Consider the following 20,573-nt stretch of genomic DNA (forward strand, 5'->3'; position numbering starts at 1 on the left):
GGATTGTATTGAATCTGTAGATTGCTGTGGGTAGTATGGTCATCTTAACAATATTGATTCTTCCAATCCAAGAACATGGTATATGTTTCCATCTGTTTTTGTCATCTTGAAATTCTTTCATCAGTGTCCTACAGTTTTTGGAGTACAGGTCTTCTGCCTCCTTAGGTAGGTTTATTTCTAGGTATTTTATTCCTTTTGATGCGATGGTAAATGGGATTGTTCCTTAATTTCTCTTTCCGATCTTTCATTGTTAGTGTATAGAAATGCAACAGATTTCTGTGTATTAATTTTGTATCCAGCAACTTTACCAAACTCATTGATGAGCTTAGTAGTTTTCTGGCAGCATCTTTAGGATGTTCTATGTATAGCATCATGTCATCAGCAAACAGTGACAGTTTTACTTCTTTTCCAATTTGGATTCCTTTTATTTATTTTGCTTCTCTGATTTCTGTGGCTAGGACTTCCAGAACTATGTTGAATAAAAGTGGCTAGAGTGAGCATCCTTGTCTTGTTCCTGATCTTGGAGGAAATGCTTTCAGCTTCTCACCATTGAGCATGATGTTAGCTGTGGGTTTGTCATATATGGCCTTTATTATGTTGAGGTATGTTCTCTCTATGCTCACTTTCTGGAGAGTTTTTATCATAAATGGATGTTGAATTTTATCAAAAGCTTTTTCTGCATCAATTGAGATGACCATATGGTTTTTATTCTTCAATTTGTTAATGTGGTGTATCACACTGATGGATTTGTGGATTTTGAAAAGTCCTTGCATCCCTGGGATAAATCCCACTTGATTATGTTGTATGAGCCTTTTAATGTACTGTTGGATTCAGTTTGCTAGTATTTTGTTGAAGACTTTTGCATTTATGTTCATTAGTGTTATTGACCTACAATTTTCTTTCTTTGTGGTATCTTTGTCTGGTTTTGGTATCAGGGTGATGGTGGCCTTATAGAACGAATTTGGAAGTGTTCCTTCCTCTGCAATTTTTTGGAATAGTTTCAGAAGGGTAGGTGTTAATTCTTCTCTAAATGTTTCATAGAATTCACCTGTGATGCCATCTGGTCCAGCAATTTTATTCATTGGGAGTTTTTAAATTACTGATTCCATTTCACTACTGTTAATTGTCCTGTGCATATTTTCTATTTCTCCCTGGTTCGGTCTTGGGAGATTGTACCTTTCTAAGAATTTGTCCATTTCGTCTAGGTTGTCCAATTTATTGGCATATTGTATTTCTGTGGTGTCAGTTGTAACTTCTCCTTCTTCATTTCTGATTTTGATTTGGGCCCTCTATCTTTTTTCTTCATGAGTCTGGCTAAAGGTTTATCAATTTTGTTTATCTTTTCAAGGAACCAGTTTTAGTTTCATTGATCTTTTCTATTTTTTTTAGTCTCTATTTCATTTATTTCTGCTCTGATATTTATGATTTCTTTCCTTCTACTAACTTTGGGTTTTGTTTATTCTTCTTTCTCTAGTTGCTTTATGCATAGGATTAGGTTGTTTATTTGAGATTTTTCTTGTTTCCTGAGGTAAGCTTGTATTGCTATAAACGTCCCTCTTAGAACTGCTTTTTCTGTGTCCCATAGGTTTTGGATCATTGTGTTTTCATTTTCACTTGCCTCTAGGTATTTTTTGATTTCCTCTTTGACTTCTTCAGTGATCCATTGGCTGTTTAGCAACATATTGTTTAGCCTCCACGTGTTTGTGTTTTTTTGCAATTTTTTTCTTGTAGTTGATTTCTAACCTCATAGTGCCGTGGTTGGAAAAGATCTTGATATGATTTCAATTTTCTTAAATCAACCAAGGCTTGCTTTGTTGCTCAGTGTGTGATCTATCCTGGAGAATGTTCCATGTGCACTTGAAAAGAATGTGTATTCTGCTGCTTTCAGATGGAATGTTCTATAAATATCAAGTCAGGCCAGCTGATCTAATGTATCATTTAAGGTCTGTGTTTCCTTATTGATTTTCTATCTGGATGATCTGTCCATTGATGTAATGGAGAGCTAATGTCCCCCACTATTATTATGTTACTGTCAATTTCTCCTTTTATGTCTGTTAACATTTGCCTTATATATTAAGGTGCTCCCATGTTGGGTGCATATATATTTACAATTGTTATATTTTCTTTTGGGATTGATCCTTTGATTATTATGGAGTGTCCTTTGTCTCTTGTGACAGTCTTTATTTTAACGTCTATTTTGTCTGATATAAGTATTGCTACTTCAGCTTTCTTTTGATTTCCATTTGCATGGAATACCTTTTTCTATCCCCTCACTTTCAGTTTTGTGTGTCTCTAGGTCTGAAGTGAGTCTCTTGTAGGCAGCACATATATGGATGCTGCTTTTTTATCCATTAACCAGTCTATGTCTTTTGGTTGAACCATTTAGTCCATTTATGTTTAGGATAATTATCAATATGTATGTTCCTATTGTCATTTTGTTAATGTTTTGGATTTGTTTTGGTAGTTCTTCTTTTTTCCCCTTTCTTCTTTTGTTCCCTTCTCTTGTGATTTGATGACTATCTTTAGTATTATGTTTGGATTTCTTTTTCTTTTTTGTGGGTATTTTTGTTTTGTGTTTACCATGAGGTTTTTGTATAGCAATCTCTCTATATATAGATACCTTGCATTTGTACTCTGCTCCCTTCATGATTACTGTTTTTGATATTATATTTTACATCTAATTGTTCTGTGTATCCCTTAACTGCTTATCATGGATACAAATGAATTGACTACTTTTGTCTTTTAACCTCCCTACTAGCATTGCATGTGGATGATTTCCTAACTTTATTGTAGGAATACTGAACTGTTTTTGAATTTGAGCTTCTCTACTTAATAACTTTGTGACTGTGAGCACATTAAATATACTACTTCAGTGTTTTTTTTTTTTTATTTCTAACATGAGAATAACAGTGCCTACCTCAGCAATTACCCAGAGAATGAAAGGAGATAAATGTTAATTTAACATTTAGCACAGTACCTGGCACATAAGAAGAACTCCTTGAAAGAAAGCTGTTATTATTATTATTTTGAATGATAATAGAGATCCAGGAAAGGTCTTTATGTGTATGTGTGTACTGTTTAGTAATTCTGACCAAGGTTATGGTAAACTGGCTGGAGAAACAGGCAGTAGTGAGACATTTGGAGACTTGTTGCAGAGATGAAGAAATGATGGAGTCTGAACTAAGGCAGAAGAGGTAGAGATAAAAAGACTACAGAGGTTGGGGAGAGACATTATGTGAGGCATTTCTGAAGTGTGCTTATAAGTCTGAGTATTTGCGTAAGGATGGAAGGTTAGAGAGAAGGAGGGGTTAAAGTTATCCTAAAGTCAGGGACTTGTGGGTGTTGACTAAGAATAATACATATAATGAGGAAGTTTCCAGAGGAAGCTGGTAAGTTTGGGAATAAGGGATGGATTTGGAGACTATCTATTTCCAAATTGGTTGGTGAAGCCATGGGGAAGAAGGAACAATCCAGAAAAACATATAAAGTGAGAAGAGGAAAGATGAGAGGACCTGGGGGAAAATTCCCCAGTTTAAGTGTTGGACAGTTTAAAGAGTGAGAGAGAAGAATGGTCAGAGGGACAGGCAGAGGCTTGGAGACAGTGGTGCCATGGAAGCAAAGGGAAAATACATTTCAAGAAACGAGGGATAGTTATTGAGATAATAGAATGCATAATAAGTAGGCTTGTATGTAGTGGCTTCACACATGAAGTTTACAGCTTTTTGTAAAAGTCAAGTTCAGTGTGTGTGTGTGTGTGTGTGTGTGTGTGTGTGTGTGTGTGTGTGTGTGTGTGTGTGTGTGTGTGTGGTGTTGGGAGGATGCTCCTCTCCAGGAAGTTATTCAGGAATCCAGGTTGATGCAACCAGACAGTTTTGATCCTCACTTTCTGGGATCACCTTCAGAGTAGATTCCGCATACCAGACAACGAGGAGAAGAAAAGATCTTCAAGAAAAAAAGGAGGAGGCGAAACTGCTCAAGGCCTGAAGTAGCACAGAGCACATCAAATGAAGAGAACCCAATCACACAGCCACACCTAACTGCAAGGAAGGCCAGGAAATGTAGTCTAGCCAGGGACCCAGGAGGAAGAGGACCTGCTAGTGGTCTCTGCCACAGGAAGGTTAAGAAGTTTGGTTTAAAAGAAGACTGAAGAGAGTGTGCAGTTTGGCAAGTAGGCATCATTGGTGACCTCCCTCTGCAAGAATATTTAGCAGACCCCTGGAGGTGGAAGTGCAGTGGCCAAATATAGGGCTCAGCTGATCATAGGAAGAAAACAGGCTGCTCTTCACACCCTTGTTCTTTCCAGGAATTACCAGGAGCTATCATCAGCCTGAATTCTAGTCACCTGGCTGCTACCGGGAGGAAACTAATCAACAGAATCAGGCCAAAGCTTTTTCTTTCTGCAGAAAACTTCAGGGTGTTGCGATCACTGTGGCAGTGTTCCCAGAGCTCCAGCTTGACTTGTCTGGAGTCCAGCACCTCCCCCCTCCCATAGCATGCGGGGGCTGGCAGGGGTCAGCAGGGAAGCAGGCATCTGCTGCCTTGGGTGTGTGCGGTACGTGTGCGCACGTTCCTGAGTGTGTGTATCTTCCTGTGTTGTCTATTTGAAGATGACATTTGTACTCTGTCCCTCTTTGGAGAGTAGGGGTCTATGCCGTTTTTTTTGGTAACAAGGTTTAATTCTTAATTTGCTTATTTTCCAGGAGCTAAAACTGCAGATATCATGAGGTGATTCAGTGTACAATCACTGTCATAAGAAATGCCCTTGCATAGGCTTAACTAAAGAAAATAATCATCTTACACAAACACACACCCCCCAATTCACATGCTGAAGGCTGTTGTTACAAACCTCTAAGTAGGGCTTTTTGTGGGGCGCTGGCTAGGATAGTGAGAATTCTGCCCCCTCAAACACATGTACTTAATCACCCATTCAGCCTGCAAATTTTCCCAGCAGGATATGTAACTGGGTTTCTCCTGGTGGACTGGATTCATTCTTATTAATTGAACAAACATTTATAGAAAGCCTACTGAATCTGAAGCACCCACTTTAGGCCCTGAGAATTGCTATAAAACTCCCATTACACTATTTTTTCCTAGGGTATCTTTTTAAGCTACATCATTAAGTGTTCTTTTAGCTGTTTCAAAGTCTGCTAGTTCCATGGGAGAATCTGGAAGAGAGAGAGAAATTTTTTCACCAAAGGGATGAGGGCTGGTGTTATTTTGGTGACTTCCCCAGCTCCGAGAGGAGAGCTAGGCTCTGCGTGTGCGGTACAGGCTGTTGATGTAGGTGTTATATGGAACCTCGATCTTCCAAACTGTTTCTCTGTGAGTCTTTGTGAACTACAAGCTTAGCCAAGCCTTGAAGTCGCTGGGATGGTTGAGTCACTAATTTAAACTAGTTGAACTAAGCAGAGAATCTCCCCAACACCCGCCCCCCCCCAAACACACACACACAATTAGAATTATAATTCATAATTCTTTAAGCATCAAATTTCTCCCAATCTGACACTAATTATAAAAATTCAACTAAAGCATAACCAAATAGAGGAATGGAAGATAGAGAAGAGGTTTCAAATAAGAGATACTGTCTTGTAGTGGTGAAAAAAAAAATCTATTGACATGGAGACTAGTAGGGGTAGGAGGAAGATTTTAGGAAGGGAATTGATAAAACTAAAGTCCTGGAGGAGAAGAGATTTAAGAGGTGTCAAGCAGGGCAGATGGAAGAAATGAGATGGGGAAAGTGGGAGACTCAGGACAGAGATGGCCACTGCCAAGAAGGCTGCTTGTGTCATTTTGATATCAAGACTAAGACACTCTTCAGCTATTGCAAAATAAAAGTTCTTGGCAAGCACCAGATCTTTTAAAAATCATCTTGATCATCACCTCATTGTACAAAAACCCAGTTAACTTCCTTCCATCTGGGTGACATCATCTCTCCCCATCCAGAATTGCACACAGGGAGCTTTCAACCTACCTCCATGAGCTAAATGGACTCTCAAAGGCAAATGATATTTAATTGATCTTCACTTTTTCTAGCACTTTACAAATTTGAGGTTTTCTACTAGAATGATTTAATATAGTTTTAAAATATCCTCCTTTTAGCTATTTGTGTCCTTTTTGGAGGTGTTAAGTGTGGAATCAATTATCCCCTTCATGACAGGATTTTTTTTTCTTGGCTCGGTAAAGCTTTGTGCTTTGTGACACCTGATGCGTAGGTAAGGAATCAGGCTTAGTTTCTATTAATTTGCAGTTTCTTAGAGACCTGAAGGGGTAGGATGTATGCTTCTCTGAGAGATAAACCACAATCTGTTAAGTGTGTAGGAGGACACTGAAAGTTAGAAAAGATTATGTTCTAGCAAAGTAAAATGTGAAAATCTTCCTTTTGCGTTACTCCATAACCATGGCAGAAAGGCAAAAAAGAGCTGATTAAGTGGTTTCATAGGAAGTAACCTAGAAAAGGACAGTCTTTTGGGTTGAATTACTTCTTGTTAGTCTAAACTGGAATCTTTTTTTAAGAGTGTGTGAAGCATCGTATTTTTAGTTGATGGGCCCATGAATTTGAAAGGCTCAGGTTCCTACCAGTGTTCAGAAAGCTGGGGCACCGCCAACAGAGAAGATAAAATAAGCTCCCAGATTTCAGCCAGGGTGTCTGATGCGTGCCAAGAAAATGTATTTTTCAAATTCAAAGAGAATAGGTTTTTGTCGTTGTTCATAGAATGATGAGCACACCAGAGTAGATGTTTTGCGTTCTGCCTAAACTGTGGCAGTAGTGAACTGTCTTTGAGAACGTGAGATGTTTTATTCCACGTGAAACTGAGGTCAGAACACATTAGAAAATGCAACTGCTTTCTCCATTTTCAGATTCTAGCAAGAAAGTAGATCATTTCAAAGTTGCCTAGCAGACTGACACTCCCCAAAGATCAATAAATCTCATCACAGGGCTGGAGGTGGATAGGGATGGCATGTCAGAAGGAGTTTTCAGAACCCAATGAACTTTTGTGAAACATGGGAAGTATTTACAGGGAGTTGATGTCAATAAGAAAAGGTCAATTAGGGCAAAATCATCATAATAATTTTATAGAGCATTTCCTCCTGGACAGCCATTTTACTAAGTTACTAAGTCCTTTATGTGTATCATCTTAGACATCTATCATCTCTAGGAAATAGTTATGATTATCATCTCCTGCAGATGAGAAAATTAAGGTAGAGAGAGGTTAAGTCATTCTATCAAGGAAATACTGCCCATAAATAGAGGAGGAGAGGCATGGAGAGTACTGAGGCTGAATTCAAGGAACCTGAGTCCCAAGACTGTGGACTCAAACATATGTAACCCTGCATCTGGAAATCCTTTTATGATTGAGACAACTGAGGATTCAAAGTCTGGTTGGCTCACATAGATGCTGGTGATCAAGGCCAGCTGTATAGGAAAAGCAGAAATAGATAAAGTTTGCCTTTGGTTTCCCTTGACTTCTCTTTATCCCCCTTCGAGGATTCCCACTACTTGTTCTAACCCCACTTCTGATTACAAATTCAAGTTTCATTTCTGTAGGATTTTTTTTTCTAGAAGGGATTACTGTTGGAAGTAAATTATGATATTAGTTTATAAAGGCTTAAGGAGTCACTCCTCTAAGGGGTCTTGGTATTTCAATAGGAAATTTTAAAATGATAAAATGTTTTCAAGACACATGGGGTAATTTCTAAAAGTGATGCTTCAATCTTCATTTCAAACCAACGGGGATGATATTTTTCAACTGGGGGCTCTGTCTGAGCCCTGAATGCACATTGCGGAATGGCGGTGGCAACTTTCTTGTCTCTTGGAAAGTCCTCTTTTATTACAGAAATGGGAAGAGAGAGTTAAAGTAAGGAGGAAACATTTTGAGGATGGGGAGTGATCCAAAAAGGGGGAAGAAAAGCATGAAATCTCGTAATGGGGTGCTGAGTTCAAACTCCACCTCTGCCAGTGTCTAGCCATACGACTAGAACGCATGCTGGCAGTCAGGACCTTCTCACTCAGTGTTGATGCCCTCCTCTTCTCCCCCTGTCACACTGTCTGTGTGTGAGGGTTGAGGGGAGGGGGCAGATCAGGAAGGGAAGTGGTAAAGACTGATGGAGGAGAACTGTCTAGAAGAAAACGACACTAAGTTGTAAGGCTAAGTTGTTAAGGTGAGTCAATTTTACTGCACTCATTCATTCATTTAACGGATACTTATTGATTGCTTCTGCAATTCTCTTGGGTCTGAGACTTAAGACTCACTTGGGGCAGCTTTACACTGTTAGAAATGCTGATTTTGCAGAATCGTGTCTTGATAACACTTAGAATCTGATAAACCCAGCCAACCTAAGGCATGAAATCATTGCTGGTATCTTTCTCTTGATACTGATTCAGATATAGCTTCCAATGAGAACTTCAGTATTTTCCAATTGAGAAAATACCATTTTCTCTCTTACCACATTATCCTAGAACACTGTGACCAGAACACCTTATTTAATCAGCACATATTTAATCAGCAAATCTACCACTAACTATGGCCACTGCTCTCTCTGGCAGGTACACACATGTGGTTGGGAAAATATCAAAATATAGTCATTATTTACCTACTTCTGAAAGTCCACAACTCCTGAGTTAACCACAGCAATAGAAATCACACAGGATGATGTAAACCATTGGATTATTAAGAGCTGCCCTGGATTTTAGTTGAGGATTGTGGGTTACATTCTTATTCTTCAACTAAGACCATGTATAACATAGTGACGCCTGATACCTCCAGCTCTTGGCTTAAGATTCAACAGGTCAAAAAGCATAGATATTAGTCTGGACTAATTTCAAGACTGAAAAGAGGTGATCTAAGTCATTCTGCCTTGACTATGCTTTTGGGAGTTTGTACCCAAGTGCCCCCTGAGTGTCCTGGCCTCACCAGCCTGCACATACAAATAAGGCCACGGTGAAGTTAATTCCCGAATTTCCCTGACCTTGTTGCTCTCTCATTACAAAACTGCTGTGCCTCTCCAGCCAAACTTTCCTACCTTCTCCCAGCCTGGAGGGCTGTCTCACACGTGCTCAGGGAGAAGTTTGCATCCACTGAGTACAGCTGCTGCCTCACTGGCTCTGCCCAGCATTTGCCGTGCCAGTTGCCACTCCTCCTTGGGAAGAAGGCTGCTTTCCACAGACATTGTACCCTGGGGCTTCCCAGTGTGTCACCTGGTGCCATGTGTTCTTCAGGCTTCACCAAACTGCTGGAACTACAGTGTGTTCCACATAGAAAAAGAAAGAGAGAATCTTCCCCTCACTAACTCGGTACCCTACCTGTCATCTGGGCCCTGACCTAGAACTGCCAGGCATAAGTAAACAGCTTTTTCAGATTGATTATGCCTCTCTCCCCTCCACCTCCCTGATGCACCTCATGAGGTAATGTAGGGACAGCCGGAGAGCCATGTCATCTCCTCCATTGTTTTCAACTCTGCCCACCCTGCCCAGGTCCCCACAAGCCAACTTTGCGCCTTCTCAGTTCAGCCAAAAAACAAAGGCCTTTATGAGAATCCACATAGGCAATCTATACCTCATGGGTCACTGACCTCATCTTCCCAGTCTCTATTTAGGCTGATCCACGCCCATGATGCTACCTATTCATGAAATTTTCTGGTGTTGCTGAGTTCATAAACGCAAGGGAACTGAGGGGTCTGGTGGTGATTGGAGCCATCAGCAGTGTAGACAGTCCACATGAGGAGCACCCCCAGTAAAGGGCGTCACAAGAGCAGACAGAGGAGCTGCTTTTGAGTTTATTAACTCATTCCAGCATGACTGCCTGCTGAATGAGATGGAGCTCAAAATGTGGAAGGTAATTGGCCTAGAAGATACCTCTGCACATAGCTGAGAAAAAGGTATTTGTTCCTGTGGGCTTCAACACAGCACGGACGTTTAGTCTCTGACCATAAGTTCTCCTAGGGCATGAGAAGGCAGGGAGTTGTGGAATTCAGAGAGAAGGAAAGGCACACCGTCTTCATCATGTGGACTTCAGAGGAGACAGGGAGAGAGAAAACACAGGCAGTGATGTAGCTCTTTGTACAAATGGAGTGTGCCATGTTTTAATGACCAGGATCCTCAGGGCTGGGCAGTAAGAAGGCACTGTTTTCTTTATGACCTCATCCCCTCTTACCTTTTGACGTAAAACAGGACCTCCAGTCATTAATTCTGGAATCAAAGACCTCAAAGTCTTGAAAACAACCCAGTCCGGATTTGAAGGATTCATCAGGGACCAGTTCACCACCCTCCCTGAGGTGAAGGACCGGTGCTTTGCCACCCAAGTGTACTGCAAGTGGCGCTACCACCAGGACAGAGACGTGGACTTTGAGGCCACCTGGTATGAACGAGTGCTAGGGCCTGGCGCTGGTGGAGGTAGTGTCCACCCTCTTTTCCAGGGGCCCAGAGTTCATGGAGTCTTCCATCTGAAAGGGAAACTTGGAAGCCATTCAATTCCGCCTCCCCATTGTAAGACATCCCTTCTGATGGATAACAGGAAGAATACTGGTCTTACTTTGAGTTAGTAAATCTGCACTATTAGCTAAGATGCTATTAGCTATAATGACCTTGAGCAGACCACCTGATTTCCCTGATCCTCTGTTTTTTAATTGACTAAATCAGTAGTACTCAAACATGATTGTGTATCAGGATCACCTGGAGGGCTTATTAAACTGCAGATCACTGAGGCCAACCCCAAAGGTTCTAATTCTATGGCCGGGAATGGGGCCTGAGAACGTGCATTTCTAACAAACTCCCAGGTGATGCTCATGCTGCTGGACCAAAGGCCACACTTTAAGAAACACGGGATCAAATGAGGATAATGGCCTTGTTACTTCATGGCAGATGCAGAGAGGGCTAAACCAGGCTGACCAACTTGTCCCAGTTTGTCAAGGACTTTCCTGATTTTAACACTGAAAGTCCTATGTCCTAGGAACCCCCTTGGTCCCAGGCAAACTGGGACAAGCGGCCACCCTAGGCTAAACTCAAAATGAGATGAAGTTACAGAAGCATTTTATAAATGCTAAATGCTTTAGCATTGTAAGGTGTGACTCTTATTTTAACATCCTCAACAAGCAGTGATTAGGCCTCTGAATCCCAGTTTGCTTTTTGAGCAGGTATCTCATTCCTTTGCTGAAGCTCTAATTGTTAGAAACTTCTACCCTGTGATAAGCTGGAATCTGCCCCCTGGTAGCTTCCTCCCACGGGCAGAGTGTTACTCTGCTCCTTTTATTATGTGATAGGTTGGAAATGCTTGAAGAGAACCTCACCTCAATCTTTTTTTCTCCTTTTTTCAAGTGTTCCCCATGGGCAGCAGTCTGATGTATTTATGTTGAAAAGAGCACGAAATTGAGCCAGTCGGGGTACAAGCTGGGCCACCCACTAAGGAGGGGGACTGAGTAGATCATTTAACTTTTAGCTCAGATTCCTCATCTCTAAACTGGAGATAATAATAGTACCTGCCTCAGGTATATTGAGAGAATTTAATGAAGTAATTACATAAAATACTTAGCACACAGCCTGACACGGTAATACCCCTGAAAATGCAGCAATTCAAGCAACGGGCCAAACCAAGCAGATTAGAATACTAGGAAGTCCTCTTCAAAAATTCTTCCAGCATGGAGGGAAACTTACCCTGGAAGGCCCACTGGGCCCTGGTGCCAGATTATGAAGATAACCTAGTTATACTCTATAGGTTTATTGACTTGTGTGTGTGTGTGTGTGTGTAGGAAAATGGGAAGTTAGGGTTTTGGTTTTTTCTTTCTTTTTGGCATTACAGGATATTAATCCTCTCTAAAACCAGCAATAAAATTGTTTTCGGGGAGACAGAGAGGGTACCGCTTCTTAGCTTCATAATACGTTCCCCAAAGACCACCCTGTGAGGGCCCTCAGTTCTCTTTTCTGTGTTTTAGGGACACTGTTAGGGACGTTGTCCTGAAGAAATTTGCTGGACCCTATGACAAAGGCGAGTACTCGCCCTCTATCCAGAAGACCCTCTATGACATCCAGGTGCTCTCCCTGAACCAGGTTCCTGAGGTAGGTTTTGTCACTTGCCATTCCGAGGACTGAGAGAACTTGTGTCTCCTGTCAGCTCTGAGAAAGAGAGTTAAAATAAGAAAGTGGAAGACACATGAAAAATGACATCTGTTGTTGCTCAAAAGCTTGTTATAGAAAGTGAGAAGAGAATAAAAAAAAGTAAAAATCTGTCTGACCTGAAAACACAGGCCACTGCTGTAGTTCTTTAGTTTTGTTGAAAATTCTGAGTCTCTTCAACCTGCTACAATTTAGGACACTCAAATACCCTGAAGGAGGGGTAATTATCCCAAGGGTCTATGTTTCAGGAGAGCCAGAGAATGAAGGATAAATGCAGAGAGATTTCATCCATCCATCCATTCGATATTATTGAATGGTTATTATGTCTCTGTCAGCACATGAGGAAATCAGAGATAAATTAGACATCCTCCCTACCCTCAAAGAGTTCATCATTAAGTGAAGGAAGAAAATAATTAAACTTACAGTTCAATAGAGAATAGAATATTATGGAAATTCAGAGGAAGTCACCTAACTCCGGTGTACGGGATAGTGCAAGCCAGGCTTTCTGGAGGAAGAGGTATTTGAGCTGAGTCTTAAGGGACAGGTAGGGGTTATCTGAGTTCATACTCAAGGGTGAGGGAGGGGGTAGGGATGGAGACAGGAGGCAGCATGGAACAGTCATTTACTGCTGAGGCTCTGCCACAAGTGAAGCTCCAGGAGCGAAAGTCTTTCCATGTGCCTAGAGATGAGTTGGGAAGCAGATTGGGAAGCCCTTTGTGGGCTTCTCTGTAGAGTCTGTATTTTACCCTGAAAACTCTTAGGAGCCACTGAGGGATCTAAGCAAGGTGTGGCGCTACCAGATTTGCACTCTAGAAAGACCACTCTGAAAGACATGTGATAGATTAAAGGGATGATGGGCCATAGACAAGGAGACCTGTTGGGAGGCTGTTGCAGAAAACTGGCAATGAGGATGTGAACTAAGGCCATGATGGGATGGAGAGGAACAGTGCCATCCTTAGACCTGGGCACAAGGGACTCCTGCCACGGCCCACACACCCCCTCCAAGCTCTCCTCTAGCTATGCCTCTCTCCGCTGGATAAGGAGTTGGTGGGACCAAGGCAACAAACACTTCAGGAGCCCGTGCTTCCCCTTCTAGACCATTCTCTGGATGTTTACATCCCAGAATGTCCTGCCCAAATAACCCTGAGACTACTCCCAGAACCTGTGCAAGCCTGTTCCCCAGATCTATCCCCTAGAGTGCAGGTCATGCCATCAGTGTACCCTTAAGCCCGAGAGTGAGAAAAGGGGCAGATGTTTGCTAGAGGTATGAATGGGCCTTGACATGCAAGCTGGGGTAACCACCCACATGAGTCCAAGAGAGAAGATGGGATGGCCAGGGCTGAGGGCTGGCTCTTCCCATGATGCCAGGTCCTGGCATGATGCTACAAGGAATCAGAGAATTTTAAATTCAATCCTGACCTTCCAGATTGTGATGAAGGAATATTTGTCAAGTTAGAGGGACAGAATATATTTCACTTGAAAGTGTTTTAGCTTGATTCATAACTTTTAAATCTTTAAACATCTGGTATGGGGATGTCCAATTATACTCTTACTCCAGGACCTGCAAATGTTAGGGACAAGCCTGGAGAGGAGGGAATGGATGGAGAGGGAATTTAAGAGGTTGACGAGCCAGCACCAGGAGGCCAGTTGGATGCTGCACGTGTCCCAGGTTTCTGACCCAAGGATATTTTACTTTTCTGAGAAACGGATTTCATACACAGAGAGAAGAGTGGGTCCATCATTTAATAATAGTACTAGCAGGAGAGAACAGTGTCAAGCAGTAGAGGAACATCAGAGGAACATCTCAGAGACAGGTAGAACTGAGTAATGAGCTAGTGGGTAGTTGTGGGGAAGGAGTAACAGAGACAGATTCACAGTTTCCCCATGTAATGCATATTGTTGTGGATTTCAGATAGAAGCTATGGAAATCAGCCTGCCAAATATTCACTACTTTACCATAGACATGTCCCAAATGGGACTGATCAACAGGGAAGAGGTAAGAGAACTTCAAACATATTTAAAGCACGTTTCCCCCCACCCAGTCTTCACCCCTCTTTACCCCTCTTTATAAACTTGGGATGATACTATCCCCAACAGCTCTTGCTTTTGGAATATTTATAGTTGCCACTGTTTAGAGCCCTCTTAGACTCTGGCCTTTCACTATCTGAGGCTGGAGCATGCTAGAAGTGGATGAATACTTATAAAGGAAGGTTGGAAGTTGCAGAGAGTAAAAGACAAAGAAAGAACAGTGTGCCCAAGGAAATAGCTTTGAGATCTACTTCTCTGAAAATTGCCACAGAAGGTCACAGTTCCATTATTCTTCTATCATGAAGCAATGAGGAGGAAAGAAAGATTCTATTTTCATTTTCTTCTATCATCTTTAACTTTTAAGTAGTCAATTTAAGTGGAATACATTATACACACAAAAAATGAAGATATTTGTGTTTCTAGTTGCAATTACAGCAGGCAAGATGAGGAAGTTCATTTTTTGAAAGGAAACCTTGCCTTGAAAAAAGCACTTACCCTGACTTGTTTTCAGCCATGCAAAAGGCTGAGCCAAGTCAGTGTGTCTGACTAGCCAGCCTGAAGTCCCAACAGGTAGCCTGTTGTGGTCAGTCCTGGGAGATCAGAACTGTCCCTTCCCCAGCTGGACCACTCTCAGAATGGCAGGTTTTCTCTATCTGATCCATCTTCCCATGGGCTTCTAGAATGCTAAAAAAACACCATTCTATTGGCTGCTTTTAGTGTGTAGGGGGAGTGAGATAGGAAGGGACTGTCTATTACCATGGCCCTGCTGCTCATATCCTTTGGTGGATAAAGGCCAATGAAGGGAGTCCAAAAGGTCCTACATTCTGGGCCTGCTGATCCAGGAGCCTTATTAGCCACAGCCCCTCTGGCCAGGTACCTTGTTTCTGTTCTGCAAATTATGTTGATGGCTCCATCGGGCTCTGTACCATTACAGCTGGAGCTGGAGGCTGGGGAGCAGTGCTGGGTACCTAAGGTCATGCTTGGGTGCTGGTATAGGTGTAGCTGGTATAGGGCCCTGAGTTAAAGAGGAGTGCAATCTTGATCCCACTTGCTGTCCACTCAGCTGAAGGAGAGGCAGCACTATTTACTTCAGAGGAAGGAGAGGATGTAGATTCCCAGAATGCCGTTAATTAGAATGTAAAGACTTTTTTGACTGATTACTTTTTTTTTTTACCACTATACATTTCCAGAACTTTTTTTTTTTCTTGTGTTGGGTCTTCATTGCTGTACATGTGCTTTCTCTAGTTGCGGTGAGCGGGCTTCTCATTGCAGTGGCTTCTCTTGTTGCTGAGCATGGGCTCTAGGCACACCGGCTTCAGTAGTTGCAGCACGGGGCCCCAGAGCACGTGGGCTTCAGTAGTTGTGGTGCGCGGGCCCAGTAGTTGTGACTCGCGGGCTCTAGAGAGCAGGCTCAGTAGTTGTGGCGCACGGGTTTTGTCACTCCGTAGCATGTGGGATCTTCCCAGACCAGGGCTCAAACCCGTGTCCCCTGCTTTGGCAGGTGGGTTCCCAGGGAAGTCCCGACTGATTACTTTCTAAAGCGCAGGAAAGGGACCTGGCCATGTTCAACAAAGGTGAAACCAATGGGCCCCAAACAGAGAAAGAGTCAGGCACAGTGACTAGAGCAGTGCCTAGCTCAGGAGCCCCGATGGAGAGAGAAGGGTCTACCAGAGCCCCCTGATGCCTCGGGCCTGCAGTGATCCTAGCTCGAAGGTGTGCCAGCAGACTGAGGCCACAATGTCTTTTGCTCAAGAAGTAAGACACGAAGCTTCCTCTGGAGACCTGGAGACAGGAAGGCCCAGGGCTCCACATAAAGGCACCCGAGTGGCTGAACAAGCTGTCCCCACGTCTGTGTCTGCTCTCTGGGGACGGCCGGAGCCACTCTCGGGCCCTCACTCAGCAGGTGTGTACATAGTGAGGGCAACATATGAGAAGCCCTCAGTGAGTCAGGACACACTGAGAACGGCAGAGAAGTGACAAATGACAGGGTGGGAAGACAGAAGAACTGTAAATGCACAGCTGTCTGGAGCCACTTAGCATTGGGCTAAGAGCCCTGAGGACCTCAAATGTTCCTGAGGGCACGGCAGTATTTAGCATTGACAATGATTGGCGTTCAGAGCAAGTCATTAAGCAAAGGCCATATTATGTTCACCACACTCTGTTTAAAAAGCAGGGAAATGTAATGAATTTGAGAAACATTTATATCCTGATGATTAAAATTTTTCAAACAACTCTTTAATTTTCTGGAAAATCGCCTCATGTCTCAACTATTGCCAGAAAAGTAAGGTATTACCTTGCTTGAAGTAACTACTGTAGGGCCTATACAGTTTCCTGCTTAGCAAGTTGTTTTTTGTTGTTGATTTCATATTGATTTGTAGAAAAAAGGGTAGGTCTGTTTTAATGCCTCTGAATTTACCATGTGCTTTTTCTACAGGTCTTGTTACCATTAGACAATCCATATGGCAGAATTACTGGTACAGTCAAGAGGAAGCTGACTTCAAAGCTGTAACACTGTGGCCACCAGTGGAAGTCCATTCTCAGTTGAGGCATTCCTTAAGCCACTTGTGATGCTGGAAATCATAGTGTGTAGCCCTGCAAAATTTCAACTAGTATGTTGATTTATAGCGTTCATTTCATGCCTACATGAAAGAATTCTTCTATACCTAGCTCAGCAAGGTGTTTCAGAATGAGTAATTATAACATGCTTTGTGGACACAGTTTACTTCACAAATGCTGAGCAGTATTAGAATAATCATAAATCAATATTTCAGTGGTCTTGTTCCTTCCTATCTTAGAGAAGTTTTAAAATCCACTCATTAAGAAGATAATCATGAATCAATGGAGGTGTGATACCAGTTAATTTTGTGCACAAATTTAAGAAGTCAGCATTGTTTTCATCCTACTGATGCTAAAACTTGCTCCTTGGTAATGAAGAAAATGTAATGATAATATCATATTTTGAAAAATATCACCATTGTGACTTCAATTAGACTAAATACTTAAGTCCTTAAGAATGCTCTAGCATATGTATCATTGGGAGTACATTTCCACTCTAAAAGTACTTTTGTAATCTTAATGTATTGGTTTTATGACTTTTACAACCCTTAAAGAATATTTAGTATACACTGAGGCACTGAAAAAAGTGTAAATGGTTTGTCTTTGAAGAATGCATCACTTTGGCACAAAGAGCCACATTTAATAAGTGGTAAGTCAATACCCAGGTGGTTGAATATACATCTAGAAAGACTAGAGACTATATTTATGAAAATATCAGCAATGATGATTTCTGGATGGTGGGATTATGAGTGATTTTTATTTTTTTTGTCATGTGATTTTCACATTTATTAATTTTATAATCAGGGTAATAAATTTAACTGATGGTTTAAAGATGTATGCAGATCTGAGTGGTGGTTATCTTTGTATCAGTTATCTAACACTACTGTTGTATATATACCATAAAGCTTCATAAACTATAATTTTAGCAATCCATGACAAAAACTTGTGCACATGAACATTCTAGATAGCCTTCCTCCATTTAAAAATCTCTATTTATTTAAACTTTTTGTCTCCATTTTTTATTTTTTTATTTTTTGTGGTACGCGGGCCTCTCACCATTGTGGCCTCTCCCGTTGCGGAGCACAGGCACCGGATGCGCAGGCTCAGCGGCCATGGCTCATGGGCCCAGCCGCTCCACAGCACATGAGATCCTCCTGGACCGGGGCACAAACCCATGTCCGCTGCATCGGCAGGCGGACTCTCTACCACTGCACCACCAGGGAAGCCCTTTGTCTTCATTTTTAATAAATACTTACCTAAGAGTATTTAGTATTATTTGATAATTCTGCATTCACCTTTATGATACTGCTACTTAAGGTGGTATGGTGCCGTGTTTGATTGCACAAACTCATTTAAATCCTGGCTCCATCTCTTACTAGTTCTGTGACAAGATTCCTCATCTGTAAAATGGATATGAAAATAGAACCTACCTGATAGGTTTTTTTGAGGATTAAATGAATTAATGTTTGTAAAGAGCAATGGTAGTATTTATGCCTGACACATAGAAATTTCTGTGTTTGTTAAATGAAAAATCCTGCCTTCTTTTCATTTGTTGTTAGACCTACATGGAAAGTCATCACTGGACTTTATGGGTGAGATGAGAGATGGGAGGTCTGAGAGCAGCAAACCGTAGGAGGTGCCACAGGCCATTCTCGAGCTGCTGCCTACTTGCAAAGAACATGAGATAAGAAGGATGAAGTAATGTGATAAGGAATGTTTTGTGCTATATTGACTACTCATGTCACAAAATGTGCTTCTACATCATGTAACTTGCATGGCCAAATGGCTAGTACATTTTATTCCTCTGCTGATTAGATAATTCTCTGCAAAGAGGAATTTAGACTCTAACATGATTTTTCCTAAAAGAAAAACAAAAAAAGAAAAAACTTAATTAGGCCCTTTTTACTCGATATGTTTTGGTCATATAAATTTTAGAAACACTGTATTTGTTTCAGAGAAGAAGAGCAGAATTCTTAGAAATTGTGGCTTATTTTATACATATATGCATTTCGCTTCTCCTGAGATCTTAAAACATTTATTGTAATGAGTTGCAAATGAGCTATTGGAAATTATATCCTAGGTGTGTGGCAGGAAAGCCTGTAGTCTGTGAAAATTTCAAGGACCAGGTTACTGTTTTGTGAAGGATGTTGTATGGTCAGGCCACTCAAGATGGCTGTTCTCTTGCTCTCTGTGCGTCCACTGCTCTACCAGTCCCTGCTTCACTCACATGACTATCCAATCCTCTGAATCATAAGGCTTAATCAGTAACTGCCTATGTGCTTGCGCCCTGCCCCAGCTGCTGGTTTCCCTGGTAACTGATGAGCCAACCTGATGTCAATTCCGCCTATAAATGGTAGCCTTCTCCTCCCCCAAGTAGTGAGGGTTGTTGCCATGTCCTGTCTGCCATCTGCCAGACATGGTAGGGTGTTGCTCCAGGACCCTTTGTTTTGGATGTGTAAGAGCTCCTATCCAATAAGCCATTGATGTCTCTGTCTCTGTTGCTGGGCTCTTTCTTTGGTCTCAAGCCTGGGCAACTACAAGGCTTGCAGTCCTGCTGGTGCAGCCCAACAATTGGCGAGTCAGCCAAGAGGCCAAGGAGATTCCTGTGAGCACCAAGATGTCAGGAACTAAGGACAGGAAACAGAAAGTTGAGGGGGTACCCCGGAGGTGGCCGTCCGCTAGCATGCGGGGCCCTGTGGCAGCCGACCACCATGAGAGATGTCTTTCTCTTCCATTACATTGACGATATTTCCAGCCCCGTGCTCATGGCTCATCTGACTGCATGGGGGTGGCTGGTGAACACAGACAAAATGCAACGACCTGGATTATCTACAAAACACAAGCAAACCCCCGACCCACCACTCCTAAACAGTTACAGACAGAGGCTTTACTCGGGGACAGCTTGTGAAATGGACGTGGCCAGTTACCTGGAAGGGTTTGGTTGGGGCTTGTGGCAACGGCAAAACAATAGGTGCCCTTGGACTTCCGGCCTCAGCTCTGGAAGGGGGCAGAGCCAGGATACAGCAGATGGAACGGCAGCCATATGCGGCCTACAGTGCCTTACGACAGGTGGGAGATGTTACAAAAGGCCTACCCAAGTCATCAACGAGAAAAACTGCTTTTTGTGGTCTAAAACAGCCATGCACGCTATACAGGATGCCCATGGACACTGAGAGTGACCAAGGAACCCACTTTACTGGCCATGAAGTTCAGAAATGGGCTGATAAAAACACCATACACTAGCGTTTCCACCTGCCTTAAGACCCCACCGCTGCCGGGCTAATCGCAAGGAGGAATGGGCAACTTCAACAACAATTGAGGCTCCCAACAAAGGGACACACCCCAGGAGCAATTGTCCCAGTGCCTCCGCCGTGTTAACCCAGAGGCAGTTAGTCCACATCATCCAAGTTCAACTGATGACCATGGAAGGACCACCGCCAGCTATTGGTCAGGACAATAACTCGCTTCTGCCCTGGCCACAGGATCTACACCCAGGGGAGCCCACCACGGAAAGGCCCTGGGACTGGCAGTTAAGCCCCCGGTGGTTTGAGTTTGCCGCCCTGTGGGCAACAGGATTAGGAAGGACTTGCCGGTTTCCCCTGTCTTCTGCCTGGCCCCAGCCGAGACTACTGAGGTAAGTAACCCGGGCCCTACTGAGAAAGGCACCGCTGTGTTAACCCTGTGGTCTGCTGTTACACCGCCCCTCCCGGCTTCGGCACCGGCTGTGGGCACTGAGGGCAGACAGACGGGATGGCGCTGCCGGCCAGGACAAGAGCACAGGCAGGGGTGGTGTCATCTAGAACGCTGTTACTGCTTGTAGGTCGCTTAACGGTCACGATCTTCCCGGTATCGTGCCTGCTAAGCATCTCACATTTCGTCCCTA

At 42.7% G+C, this 20,573-nt stretch overlaps 1 protein-coding gene across 1 annotated transcript in view; it reads left to right on the plus strand.

Moving 5' to 3' along the window:
* The window catches only part of LOC309957738 (uricase), a gene marked incomplete at its 5' end in the record, with an annotated part of 37,556 nt that extends 17,989 nt beyond the window's left edge, over positions 1 to 19,567 (plus strand). Inside the window, 4 exons of the mRNA XM_082833144.1 lie at positions 10,169 to 10,355; positions 11,926 to 12,049; positions 14,019 to 14,102; positions 16,569 to 19,567. Of these exons, the coding sequence (XP_082689270.1) occupies positions 10,169 to 10,355; positions 11,926 to 12,049; positions 14,019 to 14,102; positions 16,569 to 16,643 (470 nt within the window). The 3' untranslated portion in view covers positions 16,644 to 19,567. The remainder of the gene's footprint in view (positions 1 to 10,168; positions 10,356 to 11,925; positions 12,050 to 14,018; positions 14,103 to 16,568) is intronic.
* Between the last annotated feature and the right edge of the window lie 1,006 nt (positions 19,568 to 20,573).

Source organism: Leucopleurus acutus (genome assembly GCF_964270905.1).
Source record: "Leucopleurus acutus genome assembly, chromosome: 2".
NCBI lineage: Eukaryota > Metazoa > Chordata > Mammalia > Artiodactyla > Delphinidae > Leucopleurus > Leucopleurus acutus.